The sequence below is a fragment of the Archocentrus centrarchus genome, chromosome 13 (genome assembly GCF_007364275.1).
Source record: "Archocentrus centrarchus isolate MPI-CPG fArcCen1 chromosome 13, fArcCen1, whole genome shotgun sequence".
Classification (NCBI taxonomy): domain Eukaryota; kingdom Metazoa; phylum Chordata; class Actinopteri; order Cichliformes; family Cichlidae; genus Archocentrus; species Archocentrus centrarchus.
In genome coordinates this window covers 27,096,586-27,113,734 of record NC_044358.1, presented here as the reverse complement: position 1 = coordinate 27,113,734, position 17,149 = coordinate 27,096,586, and the positions used below count along the sequence as shown (strand labels likewise).

The 17,149-nt window shown below is 39.5% G+C and overlaps 1 protein-coding gene across 1 annotated transcript in view; it reads right to left on the bottom strand.

Moving 5' to 3' along the window:
* The window catches only part of grik4 (glutamate receptor, ionotropic, kainate 4), a 252,268-nt gene that overhangs the window by 74,022 nt on the left and 161,097 nt on the right, over positions 1–17,149 (bottom strand). The window contains exon 7 of the mRNA XM_030744322.1: positions 13,230–13,283. Coding sequence (XP_030600182.1) covers positions 13,230–13,283 — 54 coding nt within the window. The remainder of the gene's footprint in view (positions 1–13,229; positions 13,284–17,149) is intronic.

Sequence of the window (17,149 nt, the reverse complement as noted above, 5' to 3'; positions counted from 1 at the left end):
GTCACTTTCTATATGTTTAACTAAATGTATATAAATATGTAACTATACATACTGAATTTCTGTTATTACTGCAGCCCACCTGCAGTAATAACTGCAGGTGGGCTGCACCTTTTTCCCAAAGTGTGGGCTTTTCCCATAGGGTATGGCTGCCAGCCCACACTTTGGGAAAAAGTTCAGCTTGACAGCATACAGTGCCTTTGTGTGGGCAGAGTGATATTTACAATAACAGCTATGTGTTTCATCAAAATAAAAGCTCCATCAGGCTTATTAAAACAGCAAAGAGCAGGACATGTTCTACACATCACTAATGACTTTCTGGCAGGCGCTTAATGGGTTACAAATGGCCAAACTGGCAAAAATGCAGAAAGACTAAGAAACACAAGCACATTTATTAAGTTTTAATTAAAAACAATTATACAGTTAAAAATAAAATCTGAGTAAATGGAGTCACTGACCAATAGCATCATGACCTCTGCTGTTAATTTGCTGCTAAAATAAGAAGAGGCAATTAAGAAAGCAAAGGAAAATGTTAACAATCATTTTAAAAGGCTTTAATTCCTTTAATTATTAAACGAAAAGACCTGTTTTGTTAAATAGTGTATGGCTTCACACAAAAGTACCCGTGTCCTTGGAGACCACAGAGATGGTGATATTTTAGGAGTATAGCTGAGTTCCTAACAAAGCAGACACGTAAGAGCTTTTATAAATTTCACATAAAATGTGGAAAGTAAAGGGAGGGATTATGGGAGAGGTGGACATGGGAGTGAAGCAAAAAAAAAAAAAGAGACAGCAAAAAGAAAGTTATGGAGCACAGATAGGAAGTCAGGTATGAAGTCAGCAAGCAATTTCAGCTTTCCAAAGCAGACCCTTTGGTAAGCTGTAATTCAAGCTCTGGGATTTGAAAGATAATAGGCTGTAATACAATTGTCAACACTGAGTCATCCAGACATGGGGCTCACAGGGAGAGTTGGTGGTAATAGGGCAGACACAGAGTAATCAATACACCATAACTCCCTACACATACCAAGGCCTGAGTCTGGAAAGTGGAACACTACAGTAAATTGTTTACTTTCATTTTACACAAACATGCTGCTACAGTCTGGCTAATCTGTAAAGATAAAAAGAGACTGAGGCACTCCAACTAATAATTTTATGGTAAGCAAGCCTTCTCAGGGTGTGTTTTAATACTGTTAAAAAGTTGTGTTTAGATAAAGCTGATAAGGCTAAGAGTTCTGGCTTACATATTAAACACGCCAGGTTGCCGGGAGTCTCTCACACACACTCTACTAATCTCTGCAGTCAAAGTGCTCAACATTTTTTATTGAACTCCATTTTTCTCTGGCTTTGGTTCCCATTAATATGGAGCTTTCTAAAAGTCTAAATGTTTTCAATCAGTTCTCCCATGAATCCCAATAAAATTATAATGACTTGAATATGAACAGACCTCATGCCCCAACCTGTTAATCCTTAAAATTAGACATAAATGATTAATGAATACCCTTCCTGAATGCTGATATGCATGTGAATGCATTTGTCATTCTTCTTTCTTTATGTGAGACAATGGAAAAGTCAGAGCACAAGACTTAAAAGAGACCATTCTCCCTTTGTGAAGAGGTGATCAGTGAAGGGCTGACTAACTAGGCATCTAATCTGTCCAGCAAATGCCTTATTTTAGACTTAAAGTAACTACCCGATGGTATGTTTATCCGAATGGAATCAAATAGACTTGATTTTCCTCAAATCTAATTATCTGTCCTGGACTACAGGACATTGGGTACAATGATTGATATAAAAGGTGTATGAAGTAGAGTAGATATTTGTTTTCCTGGTCCCATCACGCCCTACAAAACGAGCAATGATGCCCCCGTAAAATTTTCCAACTGCTTATTTGCCACAATAAACTGGGACTTGTGAGCCCACAATAGATGATATTTTAATAAAGTTGATTGTCTTCAGCAGCAATAAATAAATGATTAAGACATGAATGAGACTCAGATTATTAATCGTCTGTGCAATCAGATATAGTGTGTAATGAACTGATTGCAAGTGCGAATGAGGCAATTTACTCACTCTCCATGTCAGAGAGGTCCGTAAAAAACACCCATCAAAATACTTTGGGTTTTTTTTTAACTTTCACATAAGGAAACTGCAAAATTACTGTTTAATGAAACAGAAGATTGTCTGCAACTCCTAAAAGTGCATGATGCAAATCTGAGCAAAATGGATAATATAAGATGCATGCATAGTAAGGTTCCCTGGACTCTAATGCAGGTCGATGATGTTTGTTCAGTAGTGGATGATAACTTAAAGGGAATTACATGAGCTTTGTTCCCCCCCTTTTAACAATAAAACATATTAAATCTCTTTTTATTGAGCTAGCTCCATTGTCACACTTCTTACCCACAACAAATTTTCTTCTCAACAATTCACAGCACAGAATGGTTGAGCCTTTGATTCCTTTATTAATGACATTATTTGATAGCTAATGGTGCTGAGAGACTGCAGAGAATGAATGAGACCAGCCACTCTGGGTATGGCTGCCGGTATGAATAAAATATAATCTAAATCAAAACCAGAAGAGGAAAAGGGTGCACACATATTAAAGTGTCTAGTTGTCCGCAGCTGACATGTGCAATGCCTGTAATGGCTGTGAGCTTATGATTTGCCAGATTGGGCAGCTTTGGCTTATAAAGTCATGGGGATTGCTGATAGTGAAGAAAATGTTTACAAGGCTTTTTGCTATTGCTACTTTCTCTGTTTGCAAGAAAAACAATGTAAATATAGCCGCTCCATATCAGTAGCTTACTTGGGAGTCACTTCATTTAAAAAAATAACAGTTGGATCCATTTGTTTTTGGACAATTACTCTTTTTTTTGTAGGTAGTTTTGCCTCTGTACATCACCAAAGTGGATTTAAAATCAAAGAATTAAGATGTGACTGAATTGCAGACTTAGCTGTAATTCAAAGGGTTTTTGCATTAACTGGTTAGGAACATCATCATCATCATCATCATCTTTAAACACTATTGATCTGGTTCCACTAGCATCCATACACGACCACACCATAACATTGCCTCCACCATGTTTGACAGCTAATATGGGATGCTTCATATCATGAGCTGTTTCTCTCCTTCTCCCTACTTTTCTGTTCCCATCTTTCTGGTACAAGTTCATCTTGTTTTCATCATTTTTCTGGTAAAGTCTAATCTGGCCTCCCTCTTCTTGAGTGTAACCAGGTTTTGTTGTAAACTCTCTGTATTTCTTGAAGGCGTCTCTTGATTTTAAATGGTAAAAGAATGGACTAGTACTTCTATAGCACATTTTGACTCAATTTGAGCAGTGCTTTTACCTATATCTAATCACTTTTGTTCACACTCCGATGGATGCATAGAGGGCAACTTCCAAGGATACTTCAACACATGGACAGCTGGATCTACTGACCTTCCAGTTGGATGACCCAGTCTAACACCTCAGCTGCTCCAGACTTTGACAGTCATACACCCGCCTCATTGAGAGTGTTCTTGACTTAGATAGATGGATTGAAGATATTTTTTCTTAATCAAGAAAATAATTCTGTCATCATACACTTCAGTTGTCTTCTGGCCTTTTTCTGAGCTGGTCAGTGCATTCATTCTTCTTAAGAATGCATCATATTGTTGATGTGGCCTTCCTAAAGTTTTTGCTATCTCTGACAGGTCTATTTAGTTTTTTCAGTTGTATCAACATCTCTTTGGACCTCACATTAAGAGTTACAGTGAAAAGTTACCAAATACAAGTTCAGTATTAGGAATTCATTTGCCATGAAAACATGACGGGACCTGGCCATTAAAACTGTTTCTCAGTCATATTTCATTTACTTTTGAGCTTCTGAAAATGTGGGACTGTGCCAACACTTGGCTATTGTGGATTTGTAATAGGAGGTAAGGGGAAGGGGTGGAGGGCCGGGGGGTCAACGTGTTGTTATAGGAAAGTCAGTGAACAAGTGTGTGAAGTTTGATGGGTCTAGCTTAAACAGTAGGCATCTATGGTGGGAATATGAACATCCCGGGTCACATGGTTCTCAAGTTATTGCGTTCACAAGATTTTCAGAAAACTTGACCTCTGACCTTTACCTTCAGGTCAAGGTTGTCAAGATTTGAACTGAGATTTTTTAGTAGATGCATCTACAGTATAGTGGGAATTTGAACAATTTAGGTCACATCGTTCTAGAGTTACGGCCAATGTTAAAGTTTCTGTGGACCAGACGGTGACGTGGGTGATACCACCAAAGCTAACGCCAAAGCTATGACAATAGTGTGACTTTTTCCTTCAAAAGAGCCAATGTCTGTAATTCCTAAACATTTAGAGCAATACTTTTGTTAAACCCTTTGATTAAAAGCTGAATGTATTCACTTCAGTCACATCTTGACTGTTTCGTTTAAAATCCACTGTGGTGGTGTGCAGAGGCAAAATTGTTTCATTGTCCAAAAACATACGGACCTAAGTGCAAATCAAATTCTGTACAAATCCTTTCAGTCAAATTTACATCTGAATCCAAGACAGCTGAGACAAAAACAGCACCAAAGTGCCTTTCCACCTTCATGAGGTCAGCCTGATCCTGGGAATATTTTAAAATGGCCAATTTATAAAGATTAGGATGTTTCTCTATGTTAGGACTGCATCAGTTACAGCCACAAAATAATTTGTCCCTCTATCTGGGGACTACGTTTGTTTATGGAAAGTATTTACGCGACCCTCTCAGCACTAAGTCAATAAATTGAATTCTTAGCAAAGTTTAGATGGCATCTTTGCATTACAAACAAGGAGCAGGCCAACGACACATACTTGTTGTGACATAATAATGACATACTTTATATTCTGGCTTGATGCCGCTCTCTGTTGTCACCGTCCACGTAGCCTATTACCTTTTCTATTACTCAGTTGATTGATTCTCAAACTCTGTGTCTAAACAGGAAAATATGAACTTTACATAAGCCGTGGAGGGGAATTAATTAAATCCCAATCATTTTCACAGTCACAGTGGCTGCTCTCTAAAGCAGTTTGACTGACAAGACTTATTTTGGGTTTATAAATCTTCTGTACCACAGTGCACACGGGAGATGGAGGGTGAATTTGATGTGAAGTGTTTTTTATTTATTTATTTTTTATAGGAATGTTTCCTGCATTCATTCACATTCACAGATATGGGACAAGAAATTTAAACAGAACAATAAACTTGTGAAATTGAATTCTGTATTACCTAGACAATTTTTTTTTTTTTTTTTTTTTTTTATCAAGGCCAGATACGCCCAGAGAGCAGGACACAGTGAAAGACACTCAGAGAGAAAGCAACAGAGTGAGAGAGAAAGGATGCAGGATCCATGTTTTGGCACAAAGAAAAGAGGTGAAATTATAGGGACAGACAGCAACTATTATCTATTCTTCACTATTTGTTGATGCGAGCTGTACAAAAACAGAAGATATTTGGAATAAGAATGGGAAATTTGTGAAATTATGCTTGTGCAGCTGGGAAGGCTGGCGTTACATTTCATCTGTGCTTTAGTGGCACATTCAGTCACAGAGCATTTTATCGTTTGACAGTGTTGGGAGGAATAATTAGAAGCATGGAGCATGTCGAGCCCAGAACCCCCACTGGCCAAGAACAAATGGCAGAGAGCACGTCAGTGGCTGGGTAAGAAAAGGGATTAACTAGTGAATAACAGCATCAGCCATGCTTCAGAAGTAAAACCTAACACCCATCATCACCCTTCCATACAAACCTGCCAATTAGCTCTTAAACACATATGAATGGAGAATGGGAAGAAAAAGCTTTAAATCGTTGTGTTTTGACTATGTTTGGATAAGGACTTATATTGGATCCAAGTGTGGAAATGCAGCCAGTTTCTTTATCACTGTTGTTGGTTTATGACAGAAGCACCACAAGACAGAAATTACACATCTTATTTCCTAGAGGCAGACAGACAGACAGGCAGGTAGATAAGCAGGCCAAGATGTTACAGCTGTATGTATGTATGAGGGACGGGATGTCTGGTGGGTGAGCATGTTCATGAGTTTATTTATTTGAGTTTTATCATTCATGGGCGTGTGACTGTGTGTGTGTGTGTGTGTGTGTGTGTGTGTGTGTGTGTGTGTGAGACAGTCAGGAAGTGTGCTGGCAGCTTTTCAGGCATGGATGCATGACAATGACTACAGTGACAAGAGGGATCACGCGCATGTGGAGGGGAAATGGAACATGAAGAACAAAACAAACAGGCGGAGGGGTATGTGGGGGGTGAACTGATGGCCCCCGTTTTGCACAGAAGGATAATATGTCAGCCAGCACTGTGTGTCAAAGTGTGCTTTTTGATTATTTTGCGTGGATAAGAGTGTGTGTGTGTGTGTGTAAAAGAAGAAAAAGAAAAACGAAAAAAACAGAGCCTGCACGCTTGCATCAAGACTCAAAACAACGTCGCAAAGTGAAAGTGTGTCAGAGGAGGCGCTGCTAGGCCCAATCTCGTGCTCACCTAACCTTCAAATGACATTAGGCATCCCGTCAACATATGATGAGTCACTCCCAACCTGATGTGATTTATTCAATCCTGCAGAGTAGCTTGGATCGTGGGACACAAATCACCCAGATGGAAGCCATGGAGCGGGGACTATATGTGTGTCTTGGTAAAGGCGTGTGCCTAAGTGGATTCGTGCATTCCCTGGTTGTTTTGACTGTTTGTGTGCATACACCAATCAGACTATCATACGCGTGTGCATGACTTGCGTGCGTGCACGCTCCATTACGTGCAAGCCGAAGAAGCTGCATGATGTCGGCTACTCGCAATCCATGAAACAAAGTCGTCTTTTCAAAGAGAGAAGCCGTGAAAGCCCCGTGGAGCTCGTCAGTTTCCCAGCCTTTCCATGAATCGTGTTTTTCTTTTAATCTCTCCACTCACTGTGACCCAAAGGGCCAAGATTTCTATTAGATCTGACAATTAAGGCTCAGGATATTAACAGCTGGTATTAAGTGGACTTAATGGGGAGTGAGGAAAATACACTGGCATGGAGAGCTTTATCACGTAAAATAAAAGAAACAATGTTTGATACACTCTGAGTGATGCCCGTGTGCCCCTTTTCCACCTCATCACCTACGTGTCTAATTCACCATCAGCTAAAGGGAATTTGTGTTTCTAGATTAAGCAGTACATTATCCAGGACCAGCAGTGAGTAGCATGTTTCAGAGGCTATTTCGAGGTGGTACCACCTAAACTGTATGGCTTTTAACAAAGAGACAAAGACGAAAATAAGAAAAAAATATCTTCTTTATATCAGGCAACATCCTCTGAAGATCATTAGCTCTAATGAATGGTCAATGAATGTTCACTCTTTCACATATCTAATCTCCAAATAGAACTTAAGGACAAATGGACTGTTGCCATTTATGAGTAAAACCGATTCACAAACAGCAATATCTGAGAGGGAGGATGGAAACAACTCATACTGCTTTGTTACATTTGAATTGTATATCACATAGCTTGAAACATCAGGCTGCATTCAACAGACTGCAGCACAATAATTCTACTTGATGATGATGGGGGGGGAAAGGAGCATCTGTACCGCTTCTTCCTTCCCTAATTTCTCACCCTAGATTAATAACATCAGCTCAACACAGAATAAACCAAACAAAGTCAAAACAAAGAGTGAAGACAGTCAAATCCTTAAGTAGGCATGACAAAACCCCCCCCTCGTGATGGGTAGCTGTGTGAAGACGTTGATGAGCGTCTTGAGATGATGATTCAGGGAAAACAGATTAGGCAGGGGAGCAGTGTGGCAGGTCGTTAGTCAGGGATGTCAAGACCAGATACAAATGAACTGTCAGCAGAAGAGGAAGACAGAAGCAGGGAATGGTTGGAAAAAAATAAAGAGACAAAAGGGACAGAACGGAAAGAAAGGAGCGAAGGAGAGAGAGCAGACACCAAATGAATGGAAAATTTAAGAATGATTCCTGTTTATCGGACTAAGCAATTTGTAGGGCAATAGTTGGATTTCAAAGCAATAATTTATAACTTCAATGGCATTTATTTCTAGTAATTACATTAAAGATTGTTAAAACATGCATAATTAATCTTGCATGGTCTTCTTTAGAAAGCCATACAATTATCATCAATTGTAATAACAAGAGCAGGCCAAGACTGCATACAGTACCTCCAACAAAGCTCAAAAAATTCCTTCACAGCATGCATTAAACAAATCCCTGAATCCACAAAGATATAGCACAAAACGTCAAATTTGCCAGTCTCACTATGGAAAAGAATTCGTTCTTCATGTCACTTCTAAGGTTGGCCAAGAGCCACTATTTTGTGCAGATCCTTCCATAATCATCTGAGTAATCCTGCTAACAGACAAACCAAAACCCATCACATGACCTCCTTGGTGGAGGTAATGATGGATGTTTGTTAATACCAGTTACACAGTGTTTAATTGTGGTAATCTAAATGAGCCCTGCCTCTTTATGAACAGAATCTGCCTCCTGCAGCACGTATCAGTTTGTGAAACAGACAGGGCTGTGGGACATTTGCCCTTCTCTGAAGAGTTTCTAACTTTTGTGAAGGTGCTATATTCCATCCATCCATCCATCCATCCATCCATCCATCCATCCATCCATCCATCCATCCATCCATCTTCTGCCACTCATCCAAGTCTGGGTTGCAGGGGTAGCAGTTTAAGCACAGACCTGCAGACCTCCCTTTTCCCAGTCACCTCCTCCAGCTTTCTGGGGGACAATGAGGCATTCCCAAGCCAGCTGTGAGATGTATTCTCTCCAATATGTCTTGGATCTGCCCCTGGGCCTACTCCCAAAAGTATATGCCTGTAACACCTCACCCAGTAGGTGCATTATGGAGGCTGGCTGGTGGTAATGGTCAGAGACCCTGTTGGTCCGATTCCCGGTTGCTACAAAGACATGGATTGGAATACACATCCTACAGCAGACTGGAACTTCAGACTCCTTAATTGTATGCAAGATAATTGAGATAATTGTCCCAGCATGTTAGTGTGTATAATGCATAAGGTACACAATAAAACAAAAATTCTTAAGAAAAATCCTTCAGGGTAGATAACCACATTTTTTAACACAGTAACAATAATGTGCTTGATTCATATAGTTTATTGTGCAAGCGGATATTCCCACCTGGATCGAGTGGTGAGAGGAGGAAAAGGGGAGGCCAAACTTTTTAAAAAATGTCCAACTCGATGCCCAGCTCAGAGTCCATTAGCCAGTTAATGTGTCATGTTATTACAATATGCATATTGTGACCCTCCAAGCTCATTTGCTTGTTACCATCTAGCTTCTGCCTCTGTTGTCTAGACGAGTGGGTAGTGACCTAACACGGCAGGTTCCCTCAATTAACCAGAATTTGCTTCTTTTGGCAAAAAACATTTAACAATGCAAATTTATTGATCAGAACAAAAAGCCCTCTTTAAAACACTAATAACTTTGTAGAAGCTAACTGCAAATCAGCATTACCCACAGTATCTACTTTCCCCTTAACATGAAACTGAAAACCCTCTGATTAACTTTCACTTGTTCCACCGTGCAATTATGACCAGAACCAAACTGAAAACTCTTGACAGCAATTCAGACAGATTAGATGTTCTTTTGATCAAAACACATATTAAATGTTCCCATTCGAGGCACACAGTTTTAAATTTTAGGTCAGCGACTCCAATCTGAACCTCAAACTTTGCTTTCATTTCTGCATAATTTCAAGTGCCATCAGAAGGTGAAACTACCTGCCTGCACAGATACATTTAAATTGGTGGTGAAAAGTTTTTTTTTTTTTTTAAATCAATAACAAGCATAAGGAGCTCTATAAGAGTACTACAATTAATAAGCTACTGTGAGAGTCTCTGACTAGTTTAAATTATAAATGCAGAGTAAGGAGTAATCATCAAGCAATGAAATGCTTTGCATTGTAAAAAAAATCTTATGCAGAGCCAGCAGATGGATACAAAAGACTCCCATCTATGAGCTTTGCATGCTGTCCATAATGTTCATGTTTAGTACAATAACAGCAAAATTCCTTGTGTGTGTAACATAAATGCTACTCTTTTTTAGATGAGAATCTATATCGATACGATGGACAGACAATAATATAACTTACTTCCAACCACCAGAATCTAAGGCCACAACAATAAGAGCGCTGTGTTTAACTTACTCATGGTTTTACACCTCTGCCAATATTATGAGACCTCAGTGAAGCTGACCTTTGAAGATAAAATGTCACCAACTCATCATTTTTATCATTCTTGAGTTCACATACATGAACTGACACAATTATGGATGGACAATCTAGCCAAAGGATCACATGACAATCTTTTGGGGGTAAAAATCATGGGATGTGAATCATAATGTGCATTTGCTTAGCTGTGCACCTACCTGCCTGGATGCACTTCCATGCATCGCCTTTTACTCTGAAGTGGTGAAGGAAGTAGTGATGTTGCTGCTATGTGACTTTTTTCACAATGTCCTTCCAAGTGAAACCAATCACATTGTTTTTTCTTTGTTAATGTGGCCTTATATGTATTTTACTTACAACTCACAGAAACCCCAAGGTGTGGCAATATTATTATTGCCATGAAAGGATCAAGAATGTGTTCGGCAGATGGTGCAGACTTGTACAGCGAACCCAAAATGAAACAGGTCAGGAATTGAGATAGATAACATTGACATCATGCACCTTTCCTCCATTATTAGAGAAAAAAGTGAGAGTTATATTCTCAGGGTACACTTTTGTAAGTCTATTAAATTAGTCTATTAGTCTATTTTGAATATCTATATTAAAATTGAATATCTGAAAATATTCTCACTAGCCACTTTGTTAGGTACACACTGAGGGTTTCCAGCACCTTGCTGAATCTATGCCTCAAAGAATTAAAGCAGCTCTGAAGGCAAAAGGGCGTCAAACCTGATACGAACAACAAGTGCCTAATTAAAGTGCCGTGGCTGTAAGTGTATAAACAATTATGCACCTATCAAATCTCATCTTGCAGTTCCATGTGTGTAAGCTAAGTAGGCTGTCGAGCTGTTTTTCTTATCATTTTTGTTTTCATCTTCAGGTTTTAGTGTTTGACTTTTAGCTCAATATTATACATTATTCTTTAATAACAAACTAGTTACATCTAGTCGTGTCTGCATCTGCTTGACTTCAAGGGCCCAGCGCTTCAAAATTTTAAATAAATCAAGGCAGTAAATCTGCCTGTTGGATAAACTGCATGTATGTCATAAGAAAACATGGGGATTAGCAAACAGTGCATTTCGGTCCAAATGTGGTAGAGATTAGCCAACTAAGAGAGAGTCTGCTACTGTGATACGAGACTATAAACTTAAATAATTAATACTGTTGGGCTTAAATGAAAACTATTTTGACAGTGATGTGTAAATAAACCTTTCATTCCTTTGTCCACACGGGTCAGATTCGTGAAATGGCAGTATGCTTCAATAAAAGGATGAAAAAAGCCAAACACTGAGTGTATTATTGCTATTTGCAGAAATGTTCTATCACAGTGTGATTGGAAAACAGAGGAACAATGAAGTGAAGTGCGATAGAGCATAATGAAAGCTGTTCTTGTCCTCTTTTGTGGCGACTCGTATTTATTTGTATGTGTGTGATGAACGTGATGCACAAGCAGCACAGCTATTAAAAACACAATAAATAGGATGAGTCACTTAGGACAACAACTAAGGACACAAAAGTCCTTCTATTTCCCCACTTACAGCTTCAGCTTTACAATCCCAGCTTGCCAGGGGCACTATGCTGACCATTTTAATGATGCTAGCTGAAGCTATTAACAATGCCGTCACTGAGAAATAGCTGGTTTTTAAGAAAACGGTGGTAATGGTAGTAAGAGGGGGGGCTGTGGTCATCATCTTGTATCTGCCATGAATCTGTGTGCTTCGTTCTGCCCTCCAGCAGACCGTGATGAGGGGTCTCATTGAGGTGTGGAGGCAAGACAAAAACAAGTAGCTTAAAGAAAGGGAGAAGAGAAAGGAGAGCTACGATAAGAGAAGTGACTATGTCAAGGACTGTGGAGGAAAACATGACGATGGCAGCAGCCCACTCCTAATGACTCATAAATCAGCTTGATATGAATAATCTCTACAGCACTATTAGAGCAAAGTGTTTTGAACCTCATTAATTTCTATTAGGGAGCAACTATCTTCTAAGTTTACTGTAGCATCAAATTTTCCCCAAGCCGCTTTGATTTAATTTTCAGCACATGTAACAAAACATACAGATAATTTTAATAGAGATAATTTTTATGCATGCCTACTGGACATAAAATATTTAAGAAATGCCTGTTAGATATTTCAGTCACAGTGATTCAGCTGCTGGACCGTCAGTGCTTCGAAAGCAACTTTGCAATGAAGCCTTTCCTTTAGCTGCCTCCTCAGCTCTTTCTCTATTTGCTGCTGTCACCTCTTTCAAAGACAGTGTCACTGTAAACAAAACTAGAAAGACGTAACACAATGCTACGTTACATTAACATAACCACCCTAAGCAACTGTGCACTCCACAGTATGTAACGCAGATCAAATCAATATGAAAAACATGTCAAAGACAAAAATTATTCTATATTCAACTTTAAAAGCAGCAAGATGAGCCCTGTGACACACTGATGACCTGTCCAAGGTGCATCCCACCTTTTGCCCATTGACAGTTGGGATTGGCTGCACCCCTCCCACATGGATGTATGGAAGGATGGATGAATAGTAGCAAGAAAACCCAAACACAAGTAGAAAAAAGAAAAAAAAAAAAAAGACAGTGTATTTAGTTATTTCCAGATCATTCATTGCTTGAAATGTTGACTGAAGATGATGATGACTTCATCATTCATTCATTGAGTCATGTCCAGCTTTCTACACTTCACAGCAAGACAAATGGCAGCACAAACAACACCAACAGTTGCACTATTGTGACTAATATTAATTAGTAATATTTATTTCTTTGGTCCAGAAGTGCAATTCACCCAGTGAGTGAGGCCAGAACAGTTACTGTACTCAGCCTCTAATTTGCAGTCACATTAAATGAGGAAAAAAAAACCTGCCTTTAACGTCCTCATTTACTGAAGCTATGCAATTTCTCTGTCAGAGCTCTATCCAATTCAATCACTCATTCAAGACAGGAGCATCAATTAAAGTACTATTTTAATACAGCACTTGAAATCAACATGTGCCCACGCCATTTTCCATCTTCTTACCAGAGAAGTGAAGATGTAAGTGTAGTAGACTGACAGCATACCCAGCTCAGATGCCTACAGAGAAAAAGACACAGGCACAGGGGGAAGATTAAAAAAAATGTCAGAAAAATCTAGGAATATACAGCACAAGAAGAGGCTTTTCTTGAGGATTGGCTATTGAACAAAAATGATTTTAAGTTTGAGGTGAAAGAAAAACAAAGGGATGGGGGGGGGGGGGGGGGGGGGGGGGAACAAAACAAAAAGCAGGAAGAGTGATCAAAGGAGGGTGGGGGTAGAGAGGTCAGTGATACAGTGTAACTCAAACTCCACTGCGAGTGGAGAGATCAAATCCACATCTTGATAACACCAAGCATATTCTTATCTGACAAAGGTTCTCAATAGAGCAGTTAATTTCTGAGGAACATTAGTATGCTCCCCGACACCCTGTCTTACAATTTGATTAAATCAAGTCAGAGTGAGGAGCAGTTGTGAAGGACAGGGTGAACTTCTCATGGTTCCATTTCATTAAAGCCATCAAAAAAGAAAATCATGGAGGAATAGGTTTCAGTTTAATCACGCTGCAACACACATTATTTTAAAAACCCATAAATCCCTAAATATCAAGTGGTTGACAAATTAAACAAAAAAAAGTCCCACAATGTTGAGCTTGGCGGGGGGGCATCGTGTTGCCGTGATTTGAGTTCTCTTAGAGGAAAAGGTCACTTCAAATCAATCAACACATGTTATGAGTGATCTTTTATCTTATGATGAAACACTCCTATCCTGATGGGAGGATGACAATGCCCCCATCCAGAGGGCACCAGGGCTCATTTTAGAGGTTTGATCAGTATGAAAATGATTTGAATAATATGCTAGGGCCTCCACAGTCATCAGAGCACAACTCAGTTAAACAACTATTTTGAACCAGTGTGTTAGACAGCGGTCTCCACCACAAAAATCAAAGCGCCAAATATATTTATTTTGAAAGAAAAGGCTTTCTTCATAACATCCATTTTGATATGCTCTTTATTAGGTACACCTGTTCAACTGCTCGTTATCACAAATATATAATCAGCCAATCACATTGCTGCAACTCAGTGCATTGTGGCATGTAGACATGATTAAGATGACCTGCTGAAGTTCAAACTGAGCATCGGAATAGGGAAGAAAGGTGATTTAAGTGACTCTGAATGTGGCAGGGTTGTTGGTGCCAGGCAGGCTGGCCTGAGCATTTGAGAAACTGTTAATCTTCTGGGATTTTCCCACACAAACATCTCTGGGGTATAAAGAAAATGATCTGAAAAAGAAAAAATATCCACCTTGAAGATGAGAATGGCCAGACTATATTGAGCTGATAAGATAGTAACAGTAACTCAGTCGAATATATACAATTAAGGTATGCAGAAGAGCATCTCTGAATGTACAACATGTCAAACCTCGAAGCACATGGGGTACAGCAGCAGAAGACCACACTGGGTGGCTCTCATGTTGGCTCAGAGGGAGGAAGCTACAGTTCATACAGGCTCAACTGGATAACACAAGATTGGAAAAATGATCCCTAATCTGATGAGTCTCAATTTCTGCTGCAGCATTCAGATGGTAGGGTGAGAATTTGGTGTAAACAACATGAAAGCATGGATCCATCCTGCCTTGTATCAATGGTTCACGCTGCTGCTGGTGGTGTAATGGTGGACTAAATGACCATCCTTTAAGTGTTGCAGTCTACCTGAGTATTGTTGCCATGTCACAAAGCTCAAATCATCTCAAACTGGCTTCTTGAACATGACAATGAGTTCTATGTACTCAAATGACCTCCACGGTCAACAGATCTCAATCCAAACCCAGTACTAGCAAGGTGTACCTAATAAAGTGCATATGAACCAACAGCAGGTAAACACAGGTGTTACTTATAACATTAATTAGAACTCTGTACCTAAATATCTATTCCATGGCTGTTGTAAAAAGGTTGCTGGTGCTCCCCAAATCCAGTGGGAGATCAATGCCAGGCAAGTTCTGAAAATGTTCTGGCAGCACATGGTGATAAAGCCAGTACCTTACTGGAGACACACCTTACAGTTTTATTTTCCACATTGACTGCAGTGGACTGAAATTAACATATAATAAATAGCTTTCACACTGAAATTATTCTAAGATTGTGCATCAAAGACTTTAATAACAGATATTACGCTTTCAGTGGAACAAAATGTAACCTGTGTTTGTGCGCTATTAGTATGAGCATATGCCATTAAGGTGTTGAATATTCAAACTATGGTAAACATTAAAACACTTAAACGTCAGAAGGTGCTAATTATTGCAGCAAAAAAAGACTTTTATTATGGAACTTGAAATGACTGCTCAAGATGTTTTTGTAACGCTTGTTCTTTTGAATATCTTAATACTGTATCTTTTCTATGCACACTGAATTACATGCTTCAGGGGAGTTGTTTGTTAAGGTCTGCCCTGGGGTTACACAGCAGGTACAGGTAACTAATGGTACAAGGCAGCTGAGATTCTCTCTCTTTGCACAGAATATTAAAAAAAAGAAGATTTCAACCACTGCCTCTTTTCTGTGGGTGACCTCTGCCTTTAATAGCACCAAACAGAAAATGACATTATGACCTAAATCGCTTTGTTTGCTACCCACACATTCAGAATCCACAATACTGCCATAGCAAACAGATGATGAAAAATCCCTTTGGTTTCTTTCACTACATTTGAAATGAGCCTTCTTGCCTTTTTTTTTTTTCCCCTTTTTGATCTTCTGGTTGTTCAGCCACAGCTTTTGGTCAGAATACACGCAGTTTGCACTGCATAATATACTGGACTCGCTCTGGTAATGTACAGCTGCGCATGACATTGGAGGCCTGACTGAATGAGATTACATTCAGAATGCTGACCTAAACCCCTCTGAATGCTAAACCCTCAGAGAGTGAAACCTTTGTCTGAAGAGAGTTTGAAGATACAAAACAAACTAATAAGGGGCAATGTCTTGCATGACAAAGGGAGTTTCTGTCCCTTTAGACAAGCTTAGTGCTCTTATCATTATCTGAGACTGGCAAATTATGCCAGTGCAGTGCTTTGATATGTTTGGCAACTACGCACTTCACATGAGTTTTGATTGCCAACTTTCTACCACCCTGCCACAGGACTGTCTTTTGACAGGCAGAGACAGGCAGCGTGACACAGAAAGAAGACAGGCAAGTGAGAGCCAGGGAGATGGATATATAAGACCACATGGCGAGGGTGGTGTGAAGAAATGAAGTGAAATCATCTTCTTTGCATTTGGGCACAGAGAAACAGCACAGAGAGTGGTGAGAAGAAAGACCAACTCCATATACCAACTGAAGAGACAGATGGAGGAAGAAGGAGAACACAGAGAGAGAGAGAGAGAGAGAGAGAGAGAGATATGGTCCAGTGTGGACTCCTGCTGCTCTGTGGCTGAGGGTTGCTATGGTGACTGGATGACCACCAACAGGCAACCTGAAAACTTGACTGAGATTGAAAACTATTGTGAGATATATTTATAACGGCAGACTACAATAGAATGATGGAGAAACGTGGAAAACAAGAGAAACATCTTCTTCACCATCCCTCTCCCAACCCTCTTCTACCTCCACTCATTGTCACCTCCACTCTAGCGATCCATCTATTGTCTTCAAGAAATAATGAGGTGTGTATTAATTACTAAGAGACCATATGCTCCTGCCACACGCCCTCGCTTTCTCAGCTTCAACAATCATATGCACTGATTCCATTAAAGCTTTTTACAGCATCAATGCCCAAACAATAGGAGCATTATCAGTAGAAGCAGTGTTACAGTGCTTTGAAAAAGTATCGGCCCCCTTCCTGATTTGTTTTTGTTTCTCTTTTTTTTTTTTGGCATATTTGTTATACTTACATTTTTCAGGTCATCAAACAATTTTAATATTAGACAAAGATAA